Below are 20,284 nucleotides of genomic sequence, written 5' to 3'. Positions count from 1 at the left end.
CAAGAAAACACATTCACTCGATAGCTAAACTTCAGTCCCTCTGAGGGAGGTATATACACATAGACGTGAAGAAAAACCAGCCGACTTGAAGAGTTAGATAGAGAGTTAGCAAGAGATAAAGAAAGACACTCAAACAGTCGGGCAATTACAGTAGATACACAGGTATTCAATCAGAGAGACAGGGGCGTTTCTCCTCTCCTCCAGCAACCGGACTGGGGATTTTACACTGGGTCTCCACCGTAGTGTCTCATTGAGTCCGAGAGCTTGGTGTCGGCTGAGCGCTGCTATTAGCTCAGTGCAACAGAGGGGAAAAACTCAGTGGGAAGATGATGATGCATTCTGGGTCAAAGAGGCTAAATGCTGGGGCGCAGATCCTGCTGTACACCCCAGCAGCAGTGGGAGGCTTAAGTTGTTGCTATGATGCACTCAAACTAGGAGTCATACCAAAATGAGCGCACATGTACAGTCAACACACAGAAAGAAGCATGCTAAAAACATATTCACAAACACGTTTGGCTGAGTGTTGGCAATAATGAGGCCCTCATTACCATACGTGTCTTGAGAACCGATTGCATTACCAGTATAGGTCACTAATTTGAATCCCTATGACATTCGTGAAAATGAGTGGGGGGGGGGGGGGGGGCAAACCATAAAATAACTATGTACTGGGAACTGGACAATACTCATGTTGCTGGTCCATAGCGGAGCCCTTCCCACCTACAGATCCAGTATAAGAAGAAGAAATTTAGATAGTAGTTCTATAGGGAAGTTAAATGAGGACACACAGTCAACAATAAAGAAATAAATGTAAGATAAGTGAGCAAGCAATTGGGTAAATAAAGACTGTACATGCTGATTGGACGGATGAAGAATAAATTACTTGGAGTGATGGATGTTATGATGGGAGAATGAAGGACATCTATTTTATCTGCCATCATCCATCAGTGTATCCGTTCAGCTGTCATGATAGATGATGGCTACTGAAAAAATAATGAGAAAGAAAGAAAATGTAAAGAGTGTCTACAATATGGTTGCAAAGGTTGAATAGATGATGCATGAATGAGTGAATAGAACTATTTGATGAACCCACTCCAGAGGACACATCATCTTGAGCACTCCTCCTGAAAAAACACAAACTTAAAGCTGAATTGGTAAATAAAGCAACAATAAGCTTTAGGAGAAGACATTTTCTTTGTCTTCGAGCGATCCCCTTGTTGCCACATAGCACTGCGTCAATCACTGTGCTCTGAGTTGCTCCGTTGCCGACAGGAGGTGTCAGGACAGCAAATCTCTGCCTTTGCTCAACAAATAGGTGATCTCCCCTCCCATCCATCATCTGCTGCTGCTGCTGCTGCACAGTTCCATCCTTGCCCTCCAGTCCCCACTGTTGCCAAGTAAATGCTTGCAGATTCCAGATGTAAAGAATGTTTGTATTTGGGTGTATTTGCATGTAAGTGGTGAAAAAAGATGAAGATAAAAAGAAGGAAATAGTATATGCATGAGCATGCAATCATTTGTATGCATGGATATGTTCGTTTGTTTTTTGTTTTCTCTCATCTTTATGACAGACAGTTCTTTGTCAAAATACTGTAAATGATCATCTCTCGAAACAAAATGTGTGATGTTCCACAAGGGTCAGTCCTGGGGGCCACTAGTCCAGAAGATTTATATTGAACTTCTATTAAGTGGAGGCTCTCAAACAAGACATATTTAGAAAAAAAAAAGAGTAGTCATAATTGAAGAAGTGGAGGACGGGCTATACTGACTTGTAATCATTAGTATGAGTCAAGCTCTTTGGGAAGCACCTCCAGAGCTACTGAAGACATTAAACAACTGCTTTCTTAGGCTGAGTACCAGTACTCCGTGTAGAAAGTAAATTGAATGTAATGCTTAAAATTGGTGGAAGGTCCGATCAATCTATAGATGTCACCCCTTGGTGGTGTCATCAAGAGTCAAATCATCTCTTAAGCCATCAGGCAAGAAACCGTCGCGTCATCTTTGACTGAAAGTAAATGACAAGGCTCATGTTGGCCATGTCATCAAATTGGAACATTTCTCTTCCTGAGCAACACAGAGAGACTAATGCAAACTTATATATTGAGCCGGGGATCGAACCGCCGATCCTCTGATTGAAGGACGGCCCTGCTCCCCACTTAGCCACAGTCGCCCCTATTCAGTGCCATATATACCAATGAAGTCCTTACTACAAGATCTATAGAGTGAAATGTCTAGCAGCATGAATCACAAACTTCATGTCTCCTTGAAGGTCATCGGATGGAGCACCTCCCACACAAACGGCATGCAATTGTAACACTGTTAACGCAGTCCCCAAGCGAAATAGTGGAACCCATTCAAATGTAATTGCACTTTTATGTGTTTAACTATTGACCTGAAAAGAACAACTGCATTCATTTGACTACATAAAAGCGCTTCACGAGAGGTTCACCAGAGAGATGGCAGCATCGGGATTAGACTGTTTCTGAACACACTGCGGTCAAGAGCTGCAGCGTGGGCTGTGTGTGTGTGTGTGTGTACAATGTGTGTCTCGCATTGATGTGTTGGTAGAAGAGATCTGGCGAAGGTTTACAGAGAGCGAAGCATGGTAAGACCAAAACAATTGCATGGCACCATGCTAGGGGATTGAAATAAAACTGGAATGAAAGATAGAGGAAGATATAAAAGATTGAACAGAGAAGAACACAGCCATGAGATGAGTGATTTCTTTGAGTATATGAGTTCTAAAGTTCAGAATCCACAGTATGTGTCTGCCTATGTCGCTGCATATGCATATGGAGACACACGGGTCCACACATTGGATGCACATTTAATTTTAACATGGTGACTGACATTCATGGCTGATTGCCCACGGCAGCACGCAGCGTCACGTGACGTTCACATTTTCGGGGTAATGAACAACCTCATCCATCTAAATGCAAAAACCATTCAATTCAAAAACTCTAGCCCACCATGGCCTTATTTCATTGAATCTTGAAGCTCTATTTTTTCCTGCCTGGCAGAAAACAAGCTGCAAAATCTCTTATGAAGGCAATTTAAAAAAAGTCACATTGTCAAAGACAACGGTAGTTGAGAAGATGTAAATATAAAATAAAAGGCCTGGATGCACAGCAGTAGTTGGGCACAATGTTCGGTCAAGAAACGAGACATTGTACGTGGAGTACAGAGTACAGAGTATTAATAGGTACTGGTCAAACTGATCTTCTGGAATTATCTGACAATTACATCAAAACTCATCCACTGTATCTCTTGATACAATAATTAAGAAGTTTATTTTTGTGTCTTTTGTGAGGTGTATAATACCACTTATTCTGTTAATGGCTGATTTCAGACCCAAAATAGGGAAATTTCCATCAAAATAACAACTGAACTTGTTTCAAATTGATTTAATTGAAGCTGTTAATAGAAAACCATTTATTCACTAATCTTCAATCTTTAAAATTAACACATTGTTCGAATCTTAGGAATGACATGTCCTTTTTATCCTTTGTGTCGCTCTGAAGGAGAAATGTTGAAATATTTGCTGAGGTATAGTCGTTGGCATGGGGGCGCCAGCCATGGCCCCCATCCCCCAAACATACGCCTCTCCTCGACCAAGATAATTGCATCCACAGGCAGCTGATTAAATTTGGCCCATCCCTCATGCAATTGTTTCCTATGAGTCTTTATGAAAAATGGCGGAGATTTGGGGATTATGGAATTATAACGTAGCACGGAAAAGCATCTGCTTAAAGATGAGATGAGGAAAGACAGGATTGTTATGGTTATTCAACTCAAATTGTGATAAAGCCCTGGTAATCTGAGCATTATAGGACAGAGGAGGGGGAGAAAATAATATTACAATGAGATAAGAAAAATCTAAAAGGAAAGAACAACAAAAACATGAAAACAATTAAAGGAAGACACTAAAAAAGACAGAAATTATGTACAAGGGGACAAACAAGTGAGCGATGAAAAAAAAAAAAAAAGGACCTTCAATTGCTGCTGCTGCTGAGGGCCACTTAGCTTATCAAGGCTGATGTGTGATCGGCCTGCCAGCTGAATTAAAATGAGCCGCGCTCTCTGGAATGGGCAAAACTAAAAGGGTCTGAGAGAAAGAGAAGGAAAGATGGATAGACTGAGAGGAAAGAGAGCATATCTTACCACAAGCATACCAAGTATGTCGGTTGTACCACAGAGGAAGTCTTCAGTCAGTGCATTATTTGCTAAGGCAACAACACGTCATTGAGGCCTTGTTTTTCCAGGCCTACTGAGACATTCAGTAATACACTACGGGCCACTGCTCTGACTTTGTTCACACAGCACTTGTATGTGGTGTGGATCAGCCAAGGTGGGACAGTCGACCCAGAAGAATGCAAAGTAGATTTAAACTGAAATTACGAAGCATTTATAAAGCACCCACATCTGCCAAAAGCTGCACATAATCGTCTAAATTGTTATTTTAATAACAGGGTTGTGTTACGGTGTTTTAGTCAGATAAGTGTTTTAGGGTTCAGAGGGTCAGTGCTGATATCACACAAGGGGCTTGCTATGCTACTTGTTATGAGTCACTACTATATGAGCTGGGAGATGCCATGACAGACCCAAGAAGAGCCATGGCAAAGTTTGAAGCAGTGTCACTCTCGAAACGCAAAAGTGGTGTGTGTAACAAACTTTGCCCCCCATCTTTTTTACTCCTGGAATCAAAGATGAACTGCCTTCAGCTTAAGACGGCCAAGCGTTCAGTGGTGAGTGGTGGTAAGCTTTCTTTTTTCAGTTGTTACACACCAACAAACATTTGACCTCAAGGGGAGACTGTCCACCCGGTGTATGACGTCAGCCAACATGCCTCAGAAAACAACTGTGGAGCAGATGCTTTCAGACCACATCCATGACCAAACCGGCCTCTGCTTATGTGCAATAAAATGTTGCAATAACAGACTATAATAAAAAAAGCGAAATATGATCACATTATCATAGAGGCAACACCTGCTAGATGTGGTGGAAACACAAAGCTTCAGAACAAATACCATTGATGAAAGCCAGATCTTTTTAGCACTACAACAAATAAATGTACCGTGGAGAGGTGGCAAAGATTTAAAATTTGTATTTGGTAAAGTCATGCCTGGTGTTGCATGTAGTAACACCCACCCTATATCTCTGGGGACCTTAGATGAATGGAAAAGTCCTTTTCATGTCCCATTACCCATCACTGCCCCCATCAATAGCTGCTCCACTTACCCAAGGCTTCGGCCTAAGAGGCAAAAAATAAGCATATTAATTATTAAGCTGCCAGGGGAGAAAGGGGAGGAGTCGTAGCATCTGAGGGTAATCTGTGTGTTTATGTGTGTGTGTCGGCACTGAGGCAAGGTTTTTTAAATTGTTTTGGGAGCACTGCTTCTTTTAAACTCGTGGAAAGCAATCCTCAATGATAGCAATTTAAATTGGTGTTTATAGCTGGACATCTCAGGCCTTTTATCGCATGCACTGTATATATTGTCAATATACAATCTGCTGAAAGATCCACAGATTAACCATCATCCAGGACACAAAGTCTATAGTTTTTTTGTAAAGCAACACACTCTACAGCATGTCATATGGAAAAAGGAAGGCAACAGTTATTACAAAGCAAAACAACATAGTACCAAGTACAAAGCTTGAATACACACTAACCACCTCAGAAGACACAGACTTCAGAACTTGTTTATACTATATTTAACACCTCACATCTTTAACGGGGAGCATTTTATATCACCTAAAGTCCACAGGTAGCCTATCCATTTAGGCCTCAAAAGTAAGTTGATAGAAAGTGACATTTTCCTCAGTGGCTTTTGAATCCCACTGAGCTGCCAGTCAGCTCCTACTTCACTTGCTTTCCTACTCATTTTGCTCCTCTTCTGAGAAGAGCACTGATCGCCTCTGACATCAAAGACCTGTCTGAAACACAGTCCGGCCTTCAGAATCAAAGTAAGAACTGCGTGTCAAGCCTGCACAGCCGTGCGCCGAGATGGGAAAGCCGCAATGACAGCCATCCAGTGACAGGAACTAAACATGACAATCACAGTGTTTGCTTGGAATCTGCAATCATATCTATGGCAGACATTTCAGAAACAGAATAATAAATAAAAAGGAGTAGGTACAGCACACACTGGACAAGAAAATTCAGACTAAAAAACTGTATAAAAGGGTGAAATCTTTCATTTGTTGTTGTTTGTACGTGAATGTTTGTCTACCTCTGCTTGTCTAGATGTCTCTGCAGTGTGACAAAGCAGTGTTCACACAATCAGTAAAGGAATAAGATTGAATACATGATTTAAGTAGTTTAGAGAAGAGGACGAGTGGTGTTTAAGCGGAACTGAACTGCATCTATGATCGTGTTAAAATGGCTAAAATGTACAGTACAAAAACACCAGCCAACTGCCATGATTTAAATTGGTCCCACGTTGGTGATATACTTGGTAGACGAGATTGTTCTTGCCAAAAAACAATGGGGGCACTGGTCGTTTGTTGAAGGTGGAATCAGTGTATTACTGTATGGCACTGCAAGAACTCCAGAGAAGGAGGTCAGCGCAGAAGGTTGGGCATACAAAGTGTGTCAAGTCCAACACCAGAGACCATTGTTTGCCTCCTGTCACATAGCAACCTTCAAAGTTGATTTATTTTACTTCTTAGAGGGAAATATTACCCTTAAAGCTGAAAAGATAAAATGTGCAATATTCTATATTTCTCTCACTGTAAACAAGTCACATCAAACAAACAAAACCAACTTTAACTTTATTCTACTAACACGTATTACGTATTCCCTGTGAAGCTAAAGCCAGGTATAGATCATTTGTCTTATAAAGATCCACCTTTGTACAAAAAACATTTACAACACTTCTACCATGGCCAATAGATATTCTTTTTCCTGATTCGCTGGCAGGTGTCCATTAATTTGAGTAATTTACAGTATAAACAGACAGCTATTTTATCTGTAGTTCTGTGTTAAACTTCAAGTCAGGACATGGAGAGTGTGGCTTAGAGCTGTGCTGATTTTGTCAAAGGAAACAAAAATATTTAATTTTTTACTTTTCAATTTTAAACTGACATAAAAAAAGAGAGAAACGGGAGAATGGACAAATGAACTACGTCCTGTGTTAATGCAAAGTCGTACTCAGGTAAACAACCTGCATACATCTGTGGAATCTCTAGCTTCTGATTAGCAAAGCGCCGTCTTCCACTGGCCAAAAATATCTCTTGTTCAGAAGTTCTTTTAGCCGCTTGATCTGTTGCACTGCTATCAGGTATCTTAACACTCATTCTGTACCTTGTGCTGAAACAACACGGTGGAACTCAGACGAGATTTCAACTCGGTGAACAGCGTCCTAATGGTCTCTGAGCTGGTTTTACATCTACATCATGGCGGATCTTAGCCTGATCTAAGCCACAGCCCGGGGGGATGGAAATGTTGGAGAAAGAGAGAGGACTGTGTTTTGATTATTAATCTGCATTCAAATTCCTTCCACGCCTACTTTAACTTTTAATGAGGTGAAAGTCGACTCTCCCTCCCAGAGGTTCAGTTTGGAAGGTAATATGGGGTATAGTCATGTTTAGGCAAGACTGGATTATCTCTAGCTGACAAAAGGTGAGGCAGAGGTGGAGACTTGGGCTGGACAATATTTCTAATCAGTGAGTATAGTTAGAGTCCTTCTAGGTTGGTTCCTAATACAATCATGAGCTTAGGCAATGTACAACCGGTTCTCTGTCCCAAAGCGTCAAATACCGCAGCTTGGTCAGTGCTTCTTGGCGACTGACACAGGTACACGGAGGACCCCTTTAGTGGCTATATGCGACACAGCTAACTCCAATGTAAACACACCTGCATCATTATTACACTGTCAGAGCAACTGGCCACTATTCCACACAAGCTGGATGGTTCAAACAAACACAGGACTTGACCACTGTTTGTATCACTGCAACCATGCTCTTTTCCTAAACTGCAGTGGTTTTGTTGCATAAACAAAACAAAAGAAAGTCAAATATGAAAGAGATATGATAGGAAGGATTGTAAGATTAGAAAAGTGAGGAAATTATGGAGGATAGGATTCCTGATCTATGACCTGGGTAATACAGGGCCTTCATGGACAGAGGTAGCCAACGGTATAGAAATTCCTAACATTTAACCGAAAGTGAGTACAATTTAGAAGTATCCTGCCATGTTAGGTCTGTGAAGCAAAACGATAAACACAACTGAAAAAAATTGACTTTGTTAAGAATGTCAGCCCCATTGTTCCATCTGGCATAAAAACCCAACCACCTGCTCTCACTAGTCTCACTATCTCTATCACACAGTGGTGTTACAGAGCAATCAATTAGCACCAACCACCACTGAAGGCCCGTTCCGGACTTCAATTTAACATGTGCCTCTTCACGATCCACATTAGTGGCTCACAAATATGACAATATGAACATCGTCCTTCAAAAAGAAAGTCCCTCTTGCTCCCTTCCTGGTGTGGTGAAATATTGAGTGTGACACGAGAGTAATTGCATCGGAAGTAATCAATTAGACACACAATTGAAGGAGACCTGAGGTCTGTGGGCTGCCAGGCAAAGAGACTCAACTAAATGCTGGTGACGTGCACTGAAACAATCTTGCCTGCCTCCTGTGGCATAATTGCTCCTTCTCCCCCTAGAAGTTAGACGGTGGATGGAAGTCTCAGGGATCAGGAAAAGACAGCGATTGTATGCCCCCCTCTCAGCAGTTCCTTGTCTGGGGTAAACACACTGAGTCAAATCGTCCCTTTCACCTAACCCCATCCCGTCTCATCCTTTCTCTGCCTCCCTTGTGCACTGAACAGGACGTGCTCAACAGATGATGCGTGCATTCACGGAGTTCTTTTCCACAAAACAATTGCAGTAGGCTTTGGAGAACACAGTAGGACTGTACTCAAACGGACGCTGCGCACAAAATGGTACTAACATTACATCGCATGCGTTTGTGTGAAAGGTATCAATGTAACAAATCAAGACAGCTAACTAAAGTATGATGAGCGAGACGGAGCCAAGGAAAGAGGGATAAAGAGATGGAAGAAAGACAGAAAACGGGGTAGATAAAGAGAGAGCAGATGGGCCATGAAGGAGTTGATAACGCCTTGGCGTAAAACACAGGCTTGTGTACATGCATGCAACGAGAGAGGATCATTCAGCAGATGGGGCCTCAGATTGGATGCTTCATTTTGGACAGACGCAGTGCAGGCGTAGGGTGGTTAGAAAAATGAATCAACAACACAAAACAAATCTGAAAAAAAAGATACTGGATGAAATGAGGGAAAGGGAGGGGGGAGGGGGGCAGTAAATGTGTTAAATCAGAAAGCTCATCTGTGTCGTGCTCCTTATTGAGACTGTTATTATTTTGCCAGGGAAGCAGGCTGTAATTACCATGTGAAAGCACAGAAGCTGCCCGGGGTTCATGTGAATCCACACGGAAGTGCTGAAAATGTTTGCCTAAGCAGGAAGGAAGACACTGCAGGTCAGCGTGCATCAAAATACACATTAGGAACTTTGAGAATGTCACAAGGCGGCTCTGTTTAACCTTTTCCTTGCTCTAGGAGAAAAGGTAAAAAGTACTTATTTATACCTGCAGTCTTAAAAACCCTTAAAATTCCCTTAAAAAGTCCTCACAATGTAACATATTCAAGTCAAGTAACAATACAACCAAACTTTCCACATAGAAGCAAAGAGTCTTTTACTATTTCTTATTCACGTCTATACACCCCTGTGCACACAGACACACACTATCCCTCAACTTTTCCCCAGCTTGACTGTGCATTATATTTCATATTCATGAGGATAACTTGGCTAAGCTTGATTGAAAGGTGCATCGGAGGGAGTCCTATCCCCGCTCAGCCAGAGACCTCCTCCACTCCATCCTCCGGTCCCCTCAAATCCAGAGAGTCCATTCACAGCTTGCCGAGAGTGCACCAGAAAAATCAATACGTGCAACGCTACAATATACTAGCGACAAATTGATTTCATCCTAAGGCAATTTCGACCCGAGTACAAATGCGGGTGGGTTTTAGCACTGAAGGGGTCTTTTACTGAGCCTTCCCTCGATTAGCCCCTTATGTAGTTAATACATTTTATCCTGTTCCTTATGGATAATATCGATCATTTTACACTTCTCCTGGGAGAGGAACGATGGACCAATGTGACAGCAACATCAAAGGCCTTGTAATGGATGAGAAAGCTAGCCTCGGACTCACTAAAGCACTCGACGGAAGGAAAGAGTTTTAATATACTGCTTGATGTACAGTAGTGGATCTATCTGATTGTTTAGGCATATGTCCTTCCTCAGCAGTACACTGTAGAATAATGACATCTGCAACACAACAAACTGGGACCCAATTTACCTTTTCAACCTCCCAGCAAGAGCTTGATTTAACTGTCAGAACCATCTTTGCAAAAATCTGTGATATGATAGACTCTCCAAGTTTTTTGTCATAAGTAGATAAGTTATTTAAGGTTTTACAAGTCCAACATTTTGGAACTGACCCTAAAAAGCCCCAACTACCCAAATTGACATGTGTATACACATTTAAAAAGAAAAAAATAATGAAATCTGATGAAAAAAGAATGGAATCTCATGGTAGTAGGAAATACACTTAATTAGGGCCTCATACAAAATGAGGTAGATTCGAGCAGACCCGAAAAGAGAGAGAGAGCCAACATGACGATGCACGATGCGGCAACAATTAATGAGCAGCCGAAAGGAGGAGCTACACGCGTCACTTCACAGTTCATGCTCTCGCTGATAGCGAGGCGGCTTAGATCCACTTAGGTATTAGATAAATTGACACAAGACCCCAGGAAATAGCAGCTGGATACAATTAAACTGCAAAATTAGGAGCTGATTTTGGGACCCAGGTCTTGGTTATTAGGAACCAAGGGGAGCACTGGAGACCTCCATTTGGTTTGTTGTAATAACAACATATCAGAACATCTGCAAATATCTCATTAGAATATTTTTTCGTCAACAAGAAATGTTACTCTGCTATTAACGAGAAGTACTCGGGAGTTATGAACAGATTCAGACCATGGCTGTTGTGCATAACTTTCCCTCCACTTCATGGCTCGAGGCCATGGATAGCACATCAAACAGCAGCTTCTCACAGAGTTCAGCCTCGGCTCCCTCGACGCCGGTTTCAACTTGGCACCACGATGAAGAGGACCGGCTTGGCAAAAAAGCTGCTCGTGGTGCCGGACAAATGCAATTCCCTAAGTGTGGCGCAACATGCAAGAAAGAATACAAGATGGAACAGAACACACACAAGCACATACTGTTTCTGTGCATGCGGTCATGGAAGGCTGTGTCGCTTCCTTCGTCTCTGAGGGATCACCAGGAAGGAACAGTTGAAGAGAACAATGAGAGACAATTGAATTATTTAGAAAGAAGGATTGGAAGCAGAAGAGACACAAGAGCAGTGCGAGGCGTCTTCCTCACAAATCCAAATGAATACTAGTCTAAGAATGAATTGTACTCTCTCAATACAGAGATAACCTGTAAATGCTGATATCGTCTTCATCATGTTGCCTCAGTGTCTTCTTGACATACTTGTAATCATGCTTGTATATAACTTATTTATGCCTGGTGTGAAATAACTTCAACGGAAGCATTGGGTGGAAACAAGCTTCGGTGTACTGTGTGCCATCAGTCCGGCGTGATTGCACTGGGAGCTCATTCCCGTTAAAAAAAATATATAAAAAATAATTTCGAAGCACAATTTACTGACATCACTCATCAACGAGGACATGTGTGGCACTTTGGTGGTGCTCCCTAATAAATCATTCAAAACTATTTTGTCATGCTTCCCTATGTGTAAAAGATAATAAGTGAAATAATTAATGTTATCTTTGCACTGAAGGGCAAAAGAGAATTGAAGAAAACAGAGCAGTGTTTGCACCGCGGGACACAACACAACCGACCAGAACTTACTGATAACACTTCAGCCAAAACACCAACGGATTCTCTCTCCACCCTTCATCACTTACACTATTTGTATGGTTGGATTTAACTTCAAAATGAGTGAATAATACCTCTGGTCTTGTGTTGCACACACCATGAGCTGGCCTCGGATTGCCCCACTTAGCCCTCTATAGGAAAAAGCTTGACATCTTTTTTTGCAAGTCAGAAGCTTCATTTCTCACTGACCTCAGGGTCAGGGCGCCTGAAGGAAACCTAGCAGCAGCACAAGGATCCATTGTTCAGAAAGAGGCAGCGCCACCCACACAATGTTTTCCTACTTAGTACGCTATTTATCAGCAATCACATTCACTGTCTTCTCCAACTTCTGAGGAAACGGGCTTGGGTCGATTGCAGAGTGGGTTGTAAATCAGACGAGAAACACTGTCTGTAAGCAGGAGCGATGTGTGGAAATAATAGAAGAGATAACGTCTTTTCACAACATCCAGAGTCAGCGTTATATCCCTTAGTGTGAGAGGATTAATTGTGGTAACAGCACCAGTAGGGTACTCAGGATAAGTAGAAGAGGAAGACTGTCCGTGTATTTCCATCTTGTGTGAAGGTGATAGAAGTCTGTAAACAACTACCACATTGGCCAATTTATTCATTAAATTGTGCAATGTACCGTCCAACCGGTCGTTTTACTGTTTTTGTGTTTTGGTAAAAGATTGTCTGAAAGCACCCCCCCCTGTTATGCCCTTTGTCGATTTTTTTTCTCAATAACACCAGGATATCTTTACGGGCTTATTGGTAGATCAACGTGAAACAATACAAATAACTGTTGCTTGTCAGCATAGTTTCAAAAGCAGTGGGTAAACAGCCTTGTGCTCGGCAACTATTGAATAACAATGGCATCTAAAACGGGGATCTGATCACAGTTGAATTCAGCTGTTAAAACCTTTTCGGAGTCATTAACTCAAAGACAGCAATTTGAAACAAGGTAATGAAGTGAGTGAAGTGAATAATTAAGTTTCAGGCAAGAGTCGGTGAAGCATTCAAAGCAAAGTGGAAAAAATAGCTTTCGGAATATCAGTCTGTTTCCGTTCGGCCATCAACCGCTATTCCCCTTTTATCAAGTTGACATTGGTGTGTGAATTGCCTCCATTTGCTAGGACTGTTTCCAACTCAACAATAATTTCAAAAATAACATTACATATGATGTTTAGAGCAGATTATTTTGCTAATGCTGGGCAGCTTGTCAGGCTTCGGAGTGAAAACAGTTTATCAGCTGCCCTAACCTGTTAACCTCTCAGCGGAAGTCTCAGTCTATGGTGAATGGAAGGGTAAAAATACACACACACACTCCAGGAGGCATGGAAATATAGAATGTTAAATGTTTGATCTCAGATAAAAACAAGCTTTGTATAAGATTGAACTCATGGTGAAGTTGCATCATCATTGACTAACAGGCCACGTATTTCATCAAAAGGCATTCATTATACTCACAAATACCCACAACAAGACACAGCGCAGACAAAATGTGAGCAACCAGAAAAAATAAATTCACTCACCTGTGAGGTTTTTCAGACCGAGCTGGCGCAGGCCAAAGTTTCCATCACGTCGGTAGTTGAGGAAGATTGCAAGGGAGTAGCGGTCCTCGTAGAGCTTGGTTCCTCGGATGATTCTCAAGTTCTCCAAAGGGAGGTAGTCAAACTGGTTCAGTGCCACCAACACGTAGCCCGTCACTTCTCGGATGGACTGTGGACAAAGTTACGACGGGAGGTGTTAGTGTGGGTTTTAACTGGATATAATACTGTTGCATATATATAAAACAGTTCAAATCATGTGTTACAGTACGTGAAAGACATGGAAGGAAAAAAATATATATTTCTGTTGGTGGATCAAAATGATGGTTTCAACCATGTAAGCTAGTACAAGGCTAAGGGGTAGAGTAGTTTATAAAACGGTAGTGCCGGCGTGCAGACCTTGAGGACCCCGTGTCATTTTTTTTTCTCCAATGCCTGAGTCCTAGGAACTCAGGGTTTCACCGACATTGTTTTCAGCCAACAATACACCACTGTACAAGCACATGTTGAACAGAGCTTTAGAGTCTACCTCCCAAGATTTTTGACATCTAGATGGATCTTGTTGTACACTTGTAAACAATCTACTGAATCTCTCTGATTCTAGCTGGTTTACGTTCTTATAACAATATGTGTTTTGCTGATAACAGGTTGTTTCAAGCCTTTACACACCTGTGGCGTTTTTTTGGTGGCGATTAATACGCACATCAATATTTTCTTTTTTAAATGTTGTTTTTGTCATACATTTTGTCCGTACTTTCACCGTACCCGAATATTACGAGGCAACAAAGATCAAATTCACTCAGAGCATTGCGCTGAAAGGAAACTCAATGAAACAGCTTACAGTAGCTTAGACTCGACTAAATGTTCCCTCTGACTGACTGCTATAGATGCTGCTCTAGGTCAATAGGACCCCAGTAGTTGTTCCTCTGCCTGCGCAAATGTATTCAAAACCTTTTATTGGAAAAGTGTCACAACCTTCGCAAATATGCATCACTGCCGGTATGAAGAGTTTGTGTAGCAAAGACCTTTAAAATCTGGTCTGGCATCTGAAAGTGGAAGTGAACAAAAGTATATAAGCGTCCATCTGCCCTTTCAGAAGTATACTATCCCACCTTATATGCAGGAATATAGTGCTCCTCCTAAATGATGAGTCCATCCATCAGTGCACACTTTCTGGTAAACTGTTGTCTGACTGCAATTGTTCTTTTTACTTAATATATTCTGTATTACCTATTCTGTTAGAAGTTGCCATTGACAATCAAGCAATGCATTTAATGACCTTTTTTCACAGAAATAAATATATCACTTTTCAGATATATTTCCCTCTATAGTATACGTACACATAACTTCAGCAAGGTTCCTATATGAACAGTTTTTCCTGTGCCATCGTCATCGTATTCAAGCATGTTGCTTATGTAGTTTGAAAATATATACAAATGCAGTAACAATATTTCAAGGCTGTTATTCACCAAGAAAATCCCAAGGTTTATTCTCCTACACTTCAGTGCTTCTGAATGTCTTAATTTATATCGAAGGTAATTAATTGTCACGTTAAGATTTAAAAGGAATGGACAAAATACATTTGCATGCAAAGAGTGGCATAGAGAGGATGCATCAGATAATAATCAAGAAACAATCAAAACAAACAGACGCGGATAAAAAAAAAAAAAAAGGAAAGTCAGATCATTGACAACATCTTTCTTCAAGGTCACTTTTCACAGTTTCAATAATGCCAGCAAAGTTGAGCTAGAGCATCTGAGTGAGGAGAACTCGCACCGGGGTTTGTGACCTCAATGCAAAACGCTCATGTCCAGGGCTCGGCCTGGGGTGACTGAGCCACAAGGACAGCCGTTGCTTTACACTTTAAATGTCATTTAGGAGGGGATAGAACGACTGTCGAGACTTTGGCGCGGCGCCACCCAGTTGGAGCTGCTGTTGCGTGAATCAAAGTGACAGGCCGTGTCCGCTTTCTCCCATCCACCATCATGGTGGCTGTCATTAGCAGACAGGCGGTCAGAGAAGTCTTTCCGCGCCGGCCCCGCTGATGCTGATAATCAACAAGTCTTGTGTGTGTGTGTGAAGTGCTGTTGCAGCTGATGTGCTGAGCTGAAATAATTCCTAAGGAGGGCCCTGGCAGCGTAGTCATGGCGGCTGACAGCTGTCAGAGAGCATGGCCATCAGCCACCAGTAAGTAAGCCACGGCCACAGCTCCGTCACCATTACCCTGCTGATTACCATTAATAGAAACAGACGGGCCATAGTCTGGAGAGTCTGTGTGTATCAATGTGAAAGAGAGATGGGGAATTTATATTCAGTTTGTGTATGCTCATGTTTTTATTGGTTTAGAAACTATTTGGAAAAGAAGATCAAGGATAACGGTGGGCTCTAGGGAGCAAAAGTTGATGCATGTCCATTTGTCTATGTCTACGTGTGCATGCATACGTGTACAATATATTGAGCTCCTTTGATGTGTGTCTATGTTGCACTCCGTTGTACCATCAGTGTGAACACAGCGTTAGACAGTCAAGGCCATACTTAACACTTTGACGTTATTTTACTAGCCGAGAGATGAAGTCTGTTGGATGACTCACATTCACCCTGCTGGGGGCTTAATAAAGGTATTTTCAACCCCGCTCCTCAACCACATAGCTCCAAGTCTATGCAGTCCAGTGCCATTGCCCTGCGCACTGTGCCATAAACCACCGGTATCCTCCCTACCAATGATGCAGGTACTTTTCCTTGCAACCAAAAGGTGGAGGGTGGCACACAGCAGTGAGAGGAATAAACTCTGGTTGACTGAATATGAGCATCTACAGTAGCCGATTATTATTTCAGGGCACACACTTCATATGTGCTTTTTTCACTTATTTTTTTCCGAGCCTGTTTATTACCCCACCCGCAAGCTTGCCGGTTTGTTATTTTCAAGCCACCAAATCAATACTTTCCCAAAGTGCAGCCTTGCAGAGGGAAATAAAACAAGGGAGAAAGAAGATGGCAGGTACACACGCTTTTCTCCCCACAGATTGTTTGTTCAATAATGAACTGCATGAAAAAATGGAAACCATTTGTAGTGATTACAGGCCCTTGCTGAGCTAATGGCCAAATCTGCTCTGCGTGGTCACTTTCATTAAACACAGATCAACAAAACAAGCCCAGCAACACCACGGGTGCAGGCCGAGTGCACCGTATGTCCACTTCAGGGAAACAGGCACCTGGAGAAAAGACCCTTAAGGAAAATACATTTAAAACATGATATTGAAAAATATGTTAATAATACATGAGAGCCCACAGTATGTGATGCTGTGGCAATGCTGAGTTTGGTACAGGTGCTGACATAATAGCATATTTCATTTTTATGTGATCGTGTGTGTGTGTGTGTGTGTGTGTGTGTGTGTGTGTTTGCACTCATTTTATTCCTGAGTCGTTTGAGTGACCTCTTCTATTTAGCTACAGTGCAATTAGAGCAATAAATTACCTGCTAAAGATAACGTGACACATTTTTGTCCTGGATTTCTCGCAGTAAAAATAGCTCTTCAACTATCTTGATACAGGTGTATGGGGCACATGTGACCGGAAACCTGCCTCATCTTGTTGAAATTCAAGATGTTAATGCTCACTTTGTCCTCTTTTTCAGTTCAGTATTTTATGTCAACATGGTCATCTCTCATGGCGATATAGGCACTTTGACTCCAGCTTTAAACAGGAAAGCGCAATTTGTTCATCTTCCACAATCCCTTCGGTGAATATGTAGTCTCTTTTTTTTAACTAATCTTGTAGAATGGGATGTTAGACATCTTCACTACATGTCGACTTAACTGTGTAGAGACCTTGCAACTCACAAACACACACCCTACATGTCTGCCAAGTGATCAACGTCCCAGAGTCCCAGTAACAGTGAACAAAAGAGACAGAGAGAGAGAGAGAGTGAGAGAGAGAGACAGATTCACTAGATTAACAGGGATTTCTCCCTCCTCCCTCCTCCCTCCTCTCCAAGCCAGAGCATTTGTGAACGGAAGTGTGGCAGCGGAACAAACCCCTCACTTGAGTCACCGAGACGTGTGTGGTTTTGAAATCGAGTCCTTCAATCCCCAACTTCTAAAAGGAGAGGAGAGGGAGGGAGGGAGGTTTTGGAGGTAGAGTTAGTGAAGGAGGGAGGCAGAAAGGATACAAAATAAAAAAGGAAAAGGGAGACAGAGAGGGTGGAACACACACTGCAGGAGGAGGAGCTCAGTCAAGTGGATCGGACTGGGTCAACGTATATTTTAATGCCTAATTAAAATTGTTCCAGGTCAGGAAAAGAGACAGGAAAGGGGGTGAGGAGGGGTGAGACGTTGGGAGAGGTGATGCAGGGCTGAAAGTGTAATGACACCATTAGCATGTTTGAAGAGACTGAACACACGTTAGCATGATTCCCTCTCATTTCCATACATATTGAGGCGTAGCGATGTGCTCCACGGGGCCGCGGTCATTGAAGTCTGATTCACAGGAGTGCACTGGGAGGGCTTAAGGTCTGCCTTGCATCACTAAGTCCTCATCCTCGATTTCCATAACGCTTCTCTAAACCCGCTGCCTGAGCTCACATCCACATCCGTAAACAGACACAGAATCCGGATGGAGTGTCTACAAGTGTAAGTGAGAAAATCCTCAGGAGTTTTCCCGGGAGCTCATCCTCAATGTAAGCGACAACCTACTGGATATATTGCTGGTCATTTTCCCATTTTTGAAAAGTGAAGGCTTCATTACGGTTTTGACATAAATATCTGACATTAATTTCCATAAATGAGTGTTAAACCTCCGTTGTGAATAACTCATTCATGTCACTCACAAAGTCAGTTCTGTTCACTTGTGCATTTTAACACTGCACAAGTGCAATGTTTCACAGTATGAGAGGCGTTCCTGGTGGAATTCGTGAGTATTTTCTTCAAGTTCAAACTCACAGCAACGGTGTTGCCGTGCTTTACTGTAAGTCGTCCACCTACAGCCCTGCAAACAGTCTGCTCCCAGCCTGGTAACACCTCAATCCCTCTGGAGTGCCTCAAACCCAATACAAGCCACTCCAAACACCTGCAGTCGATGCTGCCTTTGATGTATGTGTGTGTGTGTGTGTGTGTTTGCTTTACTCACATGTCTTTTATTGCTTGGACAAGATTATTATGACGACTCGTCTTTGAAGATGAAGAGAAACTATCCCTTCTGTTTCTTACATCACACCTCTTATGCTGTCATGAAACAAATCTGTGTGCGTACACGTGTGTTTGTTTGTGTGGCTATACAAAGGAATCCTCATGTGAGATTAGACAGTTTTTTGTTGACTGTGGTAACAAATGCAAAAAAAAAAGAATAAGCAATATGAAAGATTTGAAAGCGCTCTGTTGGCATTCCATGTTCTTCCCTTGCCTCTACCGGGGGTCAGTGCCAGCTGCTTTCTAGTAACACTTGTGCTCAAGGATTTGACTGAGGATTTCAATGAGGCAAACACGATACAAATTCCCTTCATTATTATAAGGGAAGAAAAGAAACTGATTAATATGTGCATGAAGCAACAACTGACAAGAACAGAGGTATGTAATGCATAAAACAGAAGAAAAGGCAAAGGATCAGGAATTATCTTACATAATGTTGCTTTAAATTAAAGTGAGTTTCTGTCTTTCGTTTGATTTGGAGTGGCTGTGACTTATAAGTGAGATTGGCAAGAATGGGTGACTTTGAGAAGTCCCTGTGTATGTCATGTACGCAGAGGCAAGTGTTCAGTTGATGCTTGAGTGTCATTGGTTTTGACAGTCTACTTGTCAAGCACGATGACAAGAAAACCCTGTAAGGTGCATGCATCATTGACAGAAACACCATGATGGCTGAATCGGGAAAGAATCATGCGAGTGGGCAGAGGTGACAAAAAAACAGAAAAACCCAATTTATGAATATCATGTATATATCATTCCTCATTTCAGTTCAGATAGAGAAATAACACGAGGAAAGCGGTTATATAATATTATTTGTTCAAGGCCCTATTTACAGGAGATGGAGGGAAATCACATGACCCTGGTTAACGTTCAAATTTATTTTATTTTTTACTCTTAATTTGGTAACACTGTCATGTGTTACTGTATATTACTTTAGATTTATTTTGGATGGGAATCCCCCTCCATTACGGAACATCTGAGTGTATGTACTTAGTATGTGGTCCCATGCAAAATGAGTCTGCAGTCACACATGCACACACACTCATACGCACTCAAGTAAAAAAATATTCAATGTGATCTAGTTGAAAATGAATATAATGAGTATCTTTTGTCAGGTAATGTTTCTGATGAGCAGCGATGCCTGCAGTCACAGAACTGAAAAAGAAGAGAGGGGGAGATTGTCTGTGAAGCCTCTAATTCCGCTTTGTAAATTGAAGGTAAGAAGTGCGATTATACAGATATGAAGAATGGGTGGTGGTGGGCGAGCAGTGGGTGGGTGTTTGGTGATCAGAGGTTGTATGAAGAGGATTTTTCGCCAGCATTTCCTGCCTGATGCCTCTCAGATTGTCTAGCTCCTCTCTTTCCACCACAGCCCAGACAATGAAGCATGGCACAACTACTATTGATTTACTAAAACAGTAATTAAGAAAACGCATGTATCTTGGCTCTCTTGCTCTTCATTGTTCGGTCTTTTGTTTTCACTTCCTTCTTCTTTCTTTTCAACCCTGAACCCCTTTCTCACCATCTCTGTCTTGTAACCTTAGATTGTTAAAGTCGAGGTATAATAAAAAATGCCTTTTTAACCT

At 41.9% G+C, this 20,284-nt stretch overlaps 1 protein-coding gene across 1 annotated transcript in view; it reads right to left on the bottom strand.

The window, feature by feature from the left end:
- The window catches only part of erbb4b (erb-b2 receptor tyrosine kinase 4b), a 259,023-nt gene that overhangs the window by 92,811 nt on the left and 145,928 nt on the right, over positions 1 to 20,284 (bottom strand). The window contains exon 3 of the mRNA XM_076108782.1: positions 13,504 to 13,690. Within this exon, the coding sequence (XP_075964897.1) occupies positions 13,504 to 13,690 (187 nt within the window). The remainder of the gene's footprint in view (positions 1 to 13,503; positions 13,691 to 20,284) is intronic.

The sequence above is a fragment of the Anarhichas minor genome, unplaced genomic scaffold, assembly GCF_050575085.1.
Source record: "Anarhichas minor isolate MPS153535 unplaced genomic scaffold, ASM5057508v1 ptg000004l, whole genome shotgun sequence".
Lineage (NCBI taxonomy): Eukaryota > Metazoa > Chordata > Actinopteri > Perciformes > Anarhichadidae > Anarhichas > Anarhichas minor.
This window is presented reverse-complemented; position numbering and strand designations above follow the sequence as displayed.